The following is a 12,707-nucleotide window of genomic DNA, read 5'->3' as shown; positions in this document are numbered from 1 at the left end:
TTGGTCCACATTTAATAGAATAAAAACAGTACATTTGGCATGTTTGGTAATAAAATAATGAAAACAATGAAATAACTTCTTATTTGAAAATCACTTAGTCAAGGTAGTGATAAGCCTCTTAGCAGTAATAGCTCTTAAATAAGTTGCTTTTTTAAAAGTTTTGATAATTAAAGTGCATTTTTAATTGTTCCTATATCATTACAGCCACTTATATAATTATTAAAGGGTCTAAGACCAGCTAAAGTAAGTGCTACTCTTTTTTTTTTTACATTCCCTTAAAATTAAGTCTGTTATTAGATTGTATAGTTACTGCTCTAATTACAAATATAAGTTTAAGTACAACTTTTTGAAATTTCACATAAGACTTACAGTAAAATATTAGAATTTTAATAATATTTGCTTTCATATCTTGTACACTGTATATTGATTACCAGTATTCATGTGTCGCCTTTGTATTACTATTGCAACTTTTGGCAGATCTGATAGCATTCCACAGCAGTTATTAGCAGTTTATAAAACCATATTAGGATGTAAAACTTAGCAGTTGGCATGAATATTCATTATTGACAGCTGTTATTATAGCAGTTCTCATGAATATTCATTATTTGATAGCTGTTATTATAGCAGTTCTCATGAATATTCAGATCTCATTTAAATTTTTCGTTAAAAATAACTGCCAAAGAACTGTGAAGGCTAAATAAACTGCTAAGAAACAGCTATGGAATGCTATTGGAATGCCTTTATGCAAATTAATCATTGCCTTATATTTGGTAACTGTGAATGCTAATAAACTGCCAAATAACTACTGTCAAGTGGGAACTGTGAATGCTAATTAACTGCTAAAGAACTGCAGTTCACTTTGACTTGGGTGATGGTGACATTAAAACTGCCATTAAATCTAATATTAATACCCAGGTAACGATAAGTACTAACTGTCTCTAAGGATTTGCCATTATAATAAAATTCATTTAGAAAAGACTTTCCGTTTGAATTAAAAACCATTACTTTTGATTTCTCTGTATTGACTTGTAATTTCCAAAAAGAACAATAATTACTTAATGTATTGAGACAATTTTGCAAACCTCTTTGCTATCTGATAATAATACAATATCATCAGCATACAATAGTGCATTTAATGAAACATCACCAACTACAACTGGATCTGCATTGATATTTTCCAAGACCTTTAAGAATGTCGTTTATAAAAAAATTAAAAAGAAGAGGACTCAATACATCTCCTTGTTTAACACCACAGTTTGATTCAAATGATGGGCTAAGACCATTAGAAAAAATTTAATTCTACATTTTGTATTAGAGTACATTGAAAATATTATATTGAAAATATGTTTTGGTACATTACTTTGAAGTAGTTTATGAAATAATCCTATTCTCCAAATTGTATCGAACGCTTTTCTAAGATCAATGAAAGCAGCAAATTTTGTTTTGTTTTTGGATTTATAATTGCTGACAATAGATTTCACAGAAAAGATGTGGTCTGCAAATGCGATCAAATGCATTGATCATAAAAAAACACCAAAAAACTTCCCCTCTCCATCCGCCACTGCTCTGATGACATGTAGACTGGGGCGTAGCTCCATATATGCTGTCATGCCATGGTGTGCACTTCGCGGGGTAAAAAAATAATAAATTACGCTGGAAAATAAAATAAAAAAACAAACGAGTAAAAAATATAAAAATCAACTTTCACCAAGCAAATTAGAAAACGATAAGTATAGCTATTTTAATAACGTCACAATAATATTTCCGTATGTAAAATCAATTGATTTGAAAGGAGTAGGTTCAGTAAGACCCCTTTTTGGTCCCAAAATATAGCAGTTTTAGAAAATTGTGAAAATGTAATCTTTAAGCTATATTTTGGAAAGTAAAATGCTTCTGCTACATAAATATGAGCTGTTTTTGACAATACAATGCACAAATATCGCGTTCTAGGCAGGGATGGGGTCGATTACTTTAAAATGTAATCGATTAAATTACAATTTCTTTGCTTATAAAATGTAATCAATTACATTACAATTACACATTATTTCAAATGTAATTGATTACATTAGATTACTTTTCTTTAAAGTAATCATGATTACTTGTGATTACTTATGATTACATTGTATATATTTTTTTGTAATATTAAAGAATTTCTAATAACTTTTTATCCTCATGAAAAAGCTAATTTTGGTGATTTTTTTTAAACTTCTAGCATCATTAAGTCATGCTGAATTACTGAAATCTTTAAAATTTAAGCATTTTGGTTAATTTTTAGACGGTTTTTGTCTAATATGAAAGTGGCCGCAGTCATGTTCATTCATAATATTGAATATAAGTTGTATTTGATGATAATACAAAACATATATAAAGGCCGAGGATGAACATGGATGCGGCCACTTTCATTTTTGACAAAAACCATGTGAAAAGTGACGTTTTTTGGCATATTTGATAGATTTTTCATATTTAAGCTTGAATCAGAGCGTTTTTAATGACTAAATCAGTTAAAATCTTTCACATAAACTAATCGAATCAATTGAAATAGACACTTTAGTGTTTAAAAAGTCTCCAAAATCTTTCGTTAGATGAACCTGAAATTTGAGGCCAAAATCGGCCCTTACCGGACCTACTCCTTTGATTATATGAATAATAGTATGACGTGTTTGGTAAATGTCAACGAGCATTTGACATACAAATAATCCAGCTATGAGGTCACTGTATTTTTACGTAGATTTCATACAGTAGCTCGTATATTTGTGTAATGCCCACCACAAACTGGAAAACATTACCTTTCCGAAACAAAGAACATACTACATCAGTACAAAAGTCAGGTGTATTAACAGTTTCCACTTGATTCCGTCCGTCCGTCCGTCTGTCCACCACGCTTGTAAGGGGTATAAGTAAACTGTTTAATCTGTAACTCAAGTGTGTTGAACCATTATTATCAAAATTTGCAATTTTGTACCTGTTCAAGTGCAAGGGAATTCATCGAGTTTTAAAGAACAATTTAATACACCAAATCATACAGCATATAGCTCTGAACTAAAGCATATAGAGCAAATCTGAAATGGGTTAAAAGGTTCATCAGGTCAAGATAAATCTGTCATTAAATTTTCAGACGCATCAGACGCAACCCTTTGTTGGGTTGCTGCCCCTAAATTGGTAATTTTAAGGAAATTTTGCAGTATTTGGTTATTATCTTGATCATTATATTAGATAAAGATAAACTATAAACAGCAAAATTGTTCAGCAAAGTTAGAACTACAACTTAGTCCAAAATGTTCAATTGACCCTAGAAAGAGTTATTGCCCTTAAAAGTCAACTTTTTACAATTTTTCTTAATTTTACTAAATTTTTACAAAAATCTTTTCCTGTGAAACTACTGGGCAAAATTGAAACAAACTTGACCTAAATCATCATTAGGGTTTGTAGTTTAAAAAATGTAACGGATGACCCTGTCATCAATAAAAATGGCCACAATGGCTAAAAATAGAACATTGGGGTAAAATGCAAGTATTGTCCTCCAACAATGATTACTTTCAAAATGGAGGAAACTCAATTTCTTGTTTAAAAATTTAAGCAGCAAAAGTGACAATTTAAAGGCTGAATTTACAATTTTAAAAGACGTCGTGCATTAATCATCTTTGGTCAGAGTAATTTCTAGTGTCCAATAAAAGTTAATAAAACTAAACAAAACAGCAAGTTATTAAAATAAGTTTACTGAAAGGACATCAAGGGGTTACTGGTACATTTACAAAATGTATGTTCCACTATTTTTTACCCTGTACAATAAAGTGTTTACTCCCAAGTGAAGACTAGAACTATATGTAAAAATAACTAACATTAGAGGCCAATTAGATTGAGATTAACATGTTAAATTTTCTTGATACACAGATGTCCTTTGAATCATTAGATAAAAAGTTAAAGATGATTTACATGCTAGTGGAATATTTGGAAACCAGTGGAAATATAAGGCTGATCAAACAACAGTGTGCAAGATATTCACAGAACAAGGTTAGTTTAATAAGTCATCTGTCCATCTGTTGTTCAGTCTGTCAGTTAGTCAGGCAATATGACATAGTTTATAATCCTCTCTCAAACCTAGGACAACTTGTACATGTTTCAAGAGAAATCTCTACTTGGTGGAATTTGAGAAATAATATTCATAATTGAAATTGAAATTCCATGGAAATTCAAGTTTTCTTTTTCTTCTGATTGATTGACGTCAAGTGCCAATCATTTCATGCTTTAATTCAGGACAAGAACAGAGAAGCTCGGGCCAGAAAGACTCCTTTTTGGCCCCAAATTATAACATATCAAATATTAGTTGTAAATGTCATGTTATTTATTAGATTGAAGAATTCTTACATAAATATGAGCTGTTTTTATTTGTGCTAAATTTAGAAACTGTTTTTCTAAAATGGCAGTGGCCTTGTGTTCAATCTTCATGTTCAAACATATAACTATATACAGGATGCAGATTTATAAAAGTTTTTCCAAAGTTGTATCCAAATCCCTTATTCATGGTATTTGAATTTCATGTTACATTGTATATGTTACTTCTTAATTATAATTTTTCAGTAATAAGAACTGTTTAAACTAAATATATAAGTTGTAAGTGATGATGATACATAACATATATCTATAATACTGAAATAACGAGGTCCAATTTGTCAGTCGTCATGGGGTAAAAACAACAAATCAAAGAATTCAACTTAATATATAGCTAATATAGGACCCTTTTGTTTTCCACACAATTAATATTGCCAATAATTAACAAGTTTCGGGTCGAATCCGATATCAATACCGATACCAATTATAGTATATATTCACCTGTTACCTATTACCTTATATGTACGTTCCGCATCTGACAGGCGCACCACCAAACGGTGTATTTTGGATTTGCTATATACACGGGTCTTAATCACAAGGTTGACACTACTAAATTCTATCATTGTCACATTGTTTACTATTGTAGTATATTAATCAGTATGACTTTAAAAGATGACAATACAAATACTAAAAATCTATAGCGTATAGATACAGCCTCCAATTTGTTAGCCTGCATGATGCAAAACAGCGAAACAAAGAATTCAAATTTATTTATAACTAATATTCACAGTGTAGATACTATTCTGTACGCTATCCGGAAGTCGCGATTTTCGAAGCGAGAACTTTTTGGATCACATTTTAAATTTGATTGGTATACTGAATTAAACGGTAAGTTGATCATCTGTACATTGCTTAATGATTAATTCAGCCGACATCGATATTCTCAAATGGTTTAGAATTATATTCCGCACATTCATTATTCGTATCTTTGCCTTAATCAAGAAATTTTCAAGTGCATCACTAAGAAAAATCAGTTGGCGAACCTAAAAACAATCTTTTTACCCTCTTAGTGTACAAATTAACGTAAAAACCTGACTTAATTAACTAAATGAAGTATATTGCAAGTGGTGGTAAAAGTTTCAACCAGATCTTTGCAACCAGAAATAAGAAAATTACACTTGTTTGAATTTCTCACTGTATGATCAGTCTCGCTTGTATATTTTAAAACTGTATGATCAGTCTTTATGTCACTGTATTCTAGTGGTGATTTCAAAGTTATTTACGATACATCAGAAGGTGGCATTTTTAGCTCACCTGTCCCGAAGGGACAAGTGAGCTTATGCCATCACTTGGCGTCTGTCGTCGTCTGTCGTCTGTCGTCGTAAACTATTTCAAGAATCTTCTCTTCTGAAACTACTTGGCCAAATACTTTCAAACTTTAACTGAATGTTCCTTAGGCCAACTAAAATTAATTGGTAGATTTTCATCCAAATTTTTTAAAAAAATGGGGCGGGTGGGAGGATTTTATTTTTTAAATTTTATTTCATATGAAACCTTCTTGTCACGTGTTATTCATATATGCAGTATAATAATAAGCTTATATCATGTAAATACATCCATAAAGTATTTTATATAAGACAATAACAATCAAAACCAAGGAGTAACCAGAGACTCATAAAACCAAAAGACATTTACATCAACAGTTACAAATAATAAGTAGGAAACATGTATCTAGAAATTAATTAATAATCATTAATGTATAAATTATAGATAATTAACGTTAATACTAAATTTAGACAATAATTATAACAATCAAAACCAAGGAGTAAATAAAGACTCACAAAACCAAAGGACATTTACATTAACAGTTATAAATAAGAAATAAAAAACAACACGAACTCCACTAAATTCCAGGAGTGAAATCAAATGCTCCTGAAGGGTAAGCATTACCTGCACCGTATACGACACCCGTCATGTTATTTCTTTGTTCAGCTCGGTAATGATAGAAGGTTGTTACGACTAAGGAAGAATATCACAGAGATATATATGATTGCTGACACACTTTTGTCATAATGGCCTATCAGCTCATGATGGCGACCATAAAATTGCTTGAGTGATGACCTTAATTTGATTGACTTATAGCCCTGTCTAAGCAACTTTTGAGAAAGCAGTATTCCTCGTTCAACAAAAATCAACGTACTTTGAGCTAGATTTAGAGTCACGTATCAATTGAGACACATATACTCCATATGATTTGGCAACCACTGTTCTACATGTAATTGCCGCTTTAGAAACCTATTTTATAGAACACAGCAGAAATGTGGAGAAATGCTTTCTTCAGTTGGACTACCTACATCAAATGTATTTCTTTCTAAGCAATGTTTTGTTGTCCTAATAAAATGAAGCAAATGCATTGGTATGCAATGCAATGCTAGTACGATAAGTACAGAATAAAATGAAAACTCAAACGGTGTTGAAATAATAGGCTTGGTCCTTAATATGCAAGATCATTAGATGCATATATAGTTACAATGTAGAACATAAAGTTGTTTAATGACTTTATCATGGGTATTGGGAAAGATAATGTTTGCTGTTTTTTCTACAAAAAACGAAAGACATGGCTAATTCTTAATCTATTAAAAGCTTGCTAAAATTAATAAATTAAAAATGCGTATGTTTGTCGATTTTCTGAACTCAATATACGGTCACCAATCTAAAAAGTTCATGCTCGTGTCAATTTTTTTATTCCAGTCAAATGTGTTCCACGATTCTTACGCTTTTGGGTTTCATTCACAGTCCAAATTTCTTGACACAAAGTCATTGTATAAATAAAATAGATCGAAGCTAGGTGTGACTTGCGGTGATTTCCGTTCTTGAACACAGCGTATTACTCGTAACCCGAATATTTCATGCCCTTCTCGTAATCAATCTCTATTCTCGGTAAATGATGTTGTCATCATAGATCAGCAGAATATATTGACTTAATCATTCAGTAAGAATACTCTAAGAAATACGAAAACCGAAATTTGAAACAAGAAATTTTACGGTAATGAAACGAAATTATCGACGGTTACCGGTAACGGAAATGAACAAAATCCGGAAATCGTATTTTTTTCAAAAATAAAAAAAATCGGGGCGGGAAGATTTCAGAGGGGCGGGCGGGGATGAAAATCTATCAATTAATTTTAATTGGCCTTAGGGTATCTAATTTATAAATTGTATCCGAAGTTTTGATCTATCAACAAACATGGTCGCCATTGCTAAAAATAAAACATAGGGGTCAAATGCAGTTTTTGGCTTATAACTCAAAAACCAAAGCATTTAGAGCAAATCTGACGTTGGGTAATATTGTTTATCAGGTGAAGATTTATCTGCCCTGAAATTTTCAGATGAATCAGACAACCCGTTGTTGGGTTGCTGCACCTGAATTGGTAATTTTAAGGAAATTTTGCTGTTTTTGGTTATTATGTTGAATATTATTATAGATAGAGATAAACTGTAAACAGGAATAATGTTCAGCAAAGTAAGATTTACAAATAAGTCAACATGACAGAAATGGTCAGTTGACCCCTTTAGGAGTTATTGCCCTTTATAGTCAATTTTTAACCATTTTTCGTAAATCTTAGTAATCTTTTACAAAAATCTTCTCCTCTGAAACTACTGGGCCAAATACTTCCAAACTTTACTTGAATGTTCCTTAGGGTATCTAGTTTGTAAATTGTATCCGAAGTTATGATCTATCAACAAACATGGTCGCCATTGCTAAAAATAGAACATAGGGGTCAAATGCAGTTTTTGGCTTATAACTCAAAAACCAAAGCATTTAGAGCAAATCTGACAGGGTTAATATTGTTTATCAGGTCAAGATCTATCTGCCCTGAAATTTTCAGATGAATCAGACAACCTGTTGTTGGGTTGCTGCCCCTGAATTGGTATGCATCTTATAATCAGCATGACTTTATCAGATGACAATATCAATACTAAATATCTAGGCTAAAATAAGGCTTACACATAGTTAAATACTTTAATTTAGTCACAGACCAGCGATTTCACAGGTGAGGCTTGTTTAGGGGGGGTATCAATATCCCATATCCCATTAAGTTTTTATCCCAATATCCCGTATCCTTATAATGTTTACCCCTAATATCCCAAAAAACATTGTTTACAAATATCCCATATCCCTAAAACTATTTTGAAATATCCCAAAAAATCATTATAAATTCATTCCCATACCCATTTTTTTCCTCATCATCACAACGACAACAATTTTGACTGGGAAAACAAACTGTGTTTAAGGAAATTTACAGTGCATACTTCCAGTGTTACATAAGAATATACATGTATGTGTCCAAAAGATGAAGTGTTCCATCTTAGAGCCTTGTATAACAAACTCTTTTTATGTGATCTTAAACGATAAATTTAGTGTAAGGGGTATAATTTCAGACTTTTTTTTAATTGTTCAAACCGTGATGCATATGACTGTAAAATTTCATTTTGATCTTCTTTCATTGATAAGAAACTTCATCCTACACGTTAACCTATGTTGGAAAGAACAGAAGGAATCAACCCTGTCTCTTGTCCGAGATTGCTCTGACATCCAACGGCTGTTTTGCCAGACAAGCTGAGACTGTGGGACGTCAGAGCACGTCCATATCAAAAAGTGGATATTTAGCATGCAAGTTCAATAACTCAAAATTTAACACAAGAAAGCTTTCTGCTAATGTACCTTTATTACACTTCAATGTTGTAATATTTTTACAGCAGGCAAAATTTGCTCAGCCCTTGTTTTGCAAAGAAATAACACAGCATTTGACTCTGTGATCTTTAACTTTATGAATTACATAGATCCCAATATTTTTGTTACTTTTTTTAAATTTCCTTCCTCACAACACCAGTAATAGAAAGAAATATATTAATTTACATTGATTATTTAGTAATTATTCGTTATTAACATAGTTTATACGGCGAAATATCTACTTTTTGATATGGGACGTGCTCTGACGTGCCTCGGCCCAGCTTGTCTGGCAAAACAGAGCAATCTGTGAAACGTGGAGACCTCTGAAGATCTTCGCCACGTAAAAAATAAGAGGTAAAACACTAGAAAATATCCTGTAATCATATAAAGCATCAAAACAAATAAAAACATTGACAACAATAAGGCTTTACTCATCAGATGGATACATCTAACAAAAATCTATGATTATTTCAAGAAAATTATCAATGCATATGAGCATATAATATAAAAAAAAAATATGTTATATGATTGCACATGAGACAACTCTTCACAAGAGACCATGTGACGCAAAATTAACAACTTTAGGTCACCGTACGACCTTCAACAATGAGCAAAGCTCATCCCGCATAGTTAGCTATAAAAGGTCCTGAAATGACAAATGTAGAACAATTCAAACGAGAAAACTAACGCTCTAATTTATGTATAAAAAAATGAGCAAAAAACAAATATGTAACACAGCAACAAACGACAACCACTGAATTAAAGACTCCTGACTTTGGACAAGTACATACATACAGAATGTGGCGAGGTTAAAAAGTAAAATCACAAAAATACTGAACTCAGAGGAAAATCAATTCGGAAAGTCCATAATCACATGGCAAAATCAAATAACAAAACGCATCAAAAACGAATGGACATGTTAGCGGGATCCCAACCCTCCCCTTAACCTGGGACAGTGGTGTAACAGTACAACATAAGAACGAACTATACAAATCAGTTGAAAAAGGCTTAACTCATCAGATGGATACAAATAGAAATACATTTAACAAAAACAGAGAGTGGACGTGACCGAGTACTTGTACATCCCATCAACAAAAAGACACTAAGTACAGATCTGATAGTACTCGCAGTTACTGACAGCCAGTTCAAAGCCAATTACAACTAATAAAAAGTAATGCATCTGAGACTAAATTATCAATCATTACACATCCAGCATCCAATGGCACGGTAAACATCTCCGTACAAATGAGGATGTGCTACCCGTTTAAAATAAGTTTTCTACAGGTAGAACCAAACTTCAAAACCAAATCTAGAATTTAGTAAAGATTTTAAGTGATTTGTGGTAACGAAATCCCTGACTTAATAAATTACCAGTAATACATAGACTTCGTTCATTTAAATCCAAAACGTTACAACAGCCACGGGCAAAGCGGAGGTGTTGTGATATACAAACACCGTAAGATAGTGCCAAAGGAACATCACCATCAAAAAAAGGAAAATTAACAATAAGGAACGAAGTATGGAAAGCAAAACAAATACTTTTAAAATTATCAGTACATATGAGCATATAAATATCGAAAATAGATCAATACTTTTCGCTTGGGTTTGGATGACCTTTAAATAAAACGACCATAAACTCAATTAAAATCTACAAAGCACTAAAATGACCTTTAATATTAAACTTTTTTGGGGCAATTTTATCAAGTGAGATGTAAATATTTCTGTACTTAACTTTTAAGTTCCACTTATTATTTTTCATGTTAAAAATTCAATATCCTTATAAATGCATCAATATCCCATATCCCATTTACTTTTAGGACAAATATCCCATATTCCTAAAATTGAAATGGCAAATATCCCGTATCCCAATATACCCTATACAAGCCTCACAGGTGTGTTCTAGTATAAAGGTTGAGACTGACAACAAATGCGACCACTTTCATTTTAGACAAAAAGCCATCTGAAAAGTGACGTTATGTGGAACATTTGATATAATTTCGTACATAGGCTTGAATTTAGGTTTCTTTAGTGACCAAATCAGTTCAAATATTTTGACTATTACATAAACTAATTGTTTTGACTAAAGAAGACACTTCAGTGTTTAAAAATGTCAAAATCTCTCATCAGATGTATTTCAAATTTTAGGCCAAAATAAACCCTTACCGGAGACTACTACTGGAATGAATTATTTCAAGGATTCTTTGATATGCAGAAAGCCTGGCACTCTCTTTACATAAAAAATCAGATTAAAAGTTCTGTTTTTGAAACTACATAATTGATTGGAAGACACTCTACAAATGTTTTGATTGAACACAAACATGTTGTCTGCTCTATGGTTGGGTTGTTGTCTCTTTGACACATTTCCCATTTCCATTCTCAATCTTATGAGTTGTTTTTATACGACCACAAAAATTGAAAATTTTTTGGTCATATATTGGTATCACGTTGGCGTCGTCGTCGTCCGTAGTCGTCATCGTCGTCGTCGTCCAAAGACATTTGGTTTTCGCACTCTAACTTTAGTAAAAGTAAATAGAAATCTATGAAATTTAAACACAAGGCTTATGACCATAAAAGGAAGGCTGGGATTAATTTTGGGTGTTTTAGTCCCAACAGTTTAGGAATTAGGGGCCAAAAAGGGCCCAAATAAGCATTTTTCTTGGTTTTTGCACAATAACTTTAGAATACGTGAACAAAAATCTATGAAATTTTTACATAAGGTCTATGACCACAAAAGGAAGGTTGGGATTGATTTTGGGAGGTTAAGTCCCAACAGTTTAGGAATTAGGGGCCAAATATAAGCATTTTTCTTGGTTTTTGCACAATAACTTTAATTAGTATAAGTAAATAGAAATCTATGAAATTTTAACACAAGCTTTATGACCACAAAAGGAAGGTTTGGATTGATTTTGGGAGTTTTGGTCCCAATGAATTAGGGGCCAAAAGGGTCCAAAATTAAACTTTGTTTGATTTCATCAAAAATTGAACTATTGGGGTTCTTTGATATACCGAATCTAACTGTGTATTTAGATTCTTAATTTTTGGTCCTGTTTTCAAATTGGTCCACATTTAGGTCCAAAGGGTCCAAAATTAAACTTAGTTTGATTTTAACAAAAATTGAATTCTTGGGGTTCTTTGATATGCTCAATCTAACCATGTACTTAGTTTTTAGCTCACCTGGCCCGAAGGGCCAAGTGAGCTTTTCTCATCACTTGGCGTCCGGCGTCCGTCGTCGTCTGTCGTCGTCGTCCGTCGTCCTGCGTCCGTCGTCGTTAACTTTTACAAAAATCTTCTCCTCTGAAACTGCTGGGCCAAATTTAACCAAACATGGCCAAAATCATTATTAGGGTATCTAGTTTAAAAATTGTGTCCGGTGACACGGCCAACTAACCAAGATGGCCGCCATGGCTAAAAATAGAACATAGGGGTAAAATGCAGTTTTTGGCTTATAACTCAAAAACCAAAGCATTTAGAGCAAATCTGACAAGGGGTAAAATTGTTTATCAGGTCAAGATCTATCTGCCCTGAAATTTTCAGATGAATCGAACAACCCGTTTATAGGTTGCTGCCCCTGAATTGGTAATTTTGAGAAAATTTTGCTGTTTTTGGTTATTATCTTGAATATTATTATAGATATAGATAAACT

General features: G+C 32.4%; 1 protein-coding gene across 7 annotated transcripts in view; it reads left to right on the top strand.

Moving 5' to 3' along the window:
- Nucleotides 1–12,707, top strand: part of LOC139486850 (minichromosome maintenance domain-containing protein 2-like) — an 87,497-nt gene that overhangs the window by 6,425 nt on the left and 68,365 nt on the right. For 6 of the 7 annotated variants that reach the window (XM_071271916.1, XM_071271914.1, XM_071271917.1 and 3 more), the window contains exon 2: nucleotides 3,892–4,011. In XM_071271916.1, the coding sequence (XP_071128017.1) occupies nucleotides 3,892–4,011 (120 nt within the window). Of the gene's footprint in view, nucleotides 1–3,891; nucleotides 4,012–12,707 lie in introns of those variants that run through there. The other variant, XM_071271919.1, reaches the window with a different exon arrangement.

This window comes from Mytilus edulis, chromosome 8, assembly GCF_963676685.1.
Source record: "Mytilus edulis chromosome 8, xbMytEdul2.2, whole genome shotgun sequence".
NCBI classification, from domain to species: domain Eukaryota; kingdom Metazoa; phylum Mollusca; class Bivalvia; order Mytilida; family Mytilidae; genus Mytilus; species Mytilus edulis.
This window is presented reverse-complemented; position numbering and strand designations above follow the sequence as displayed.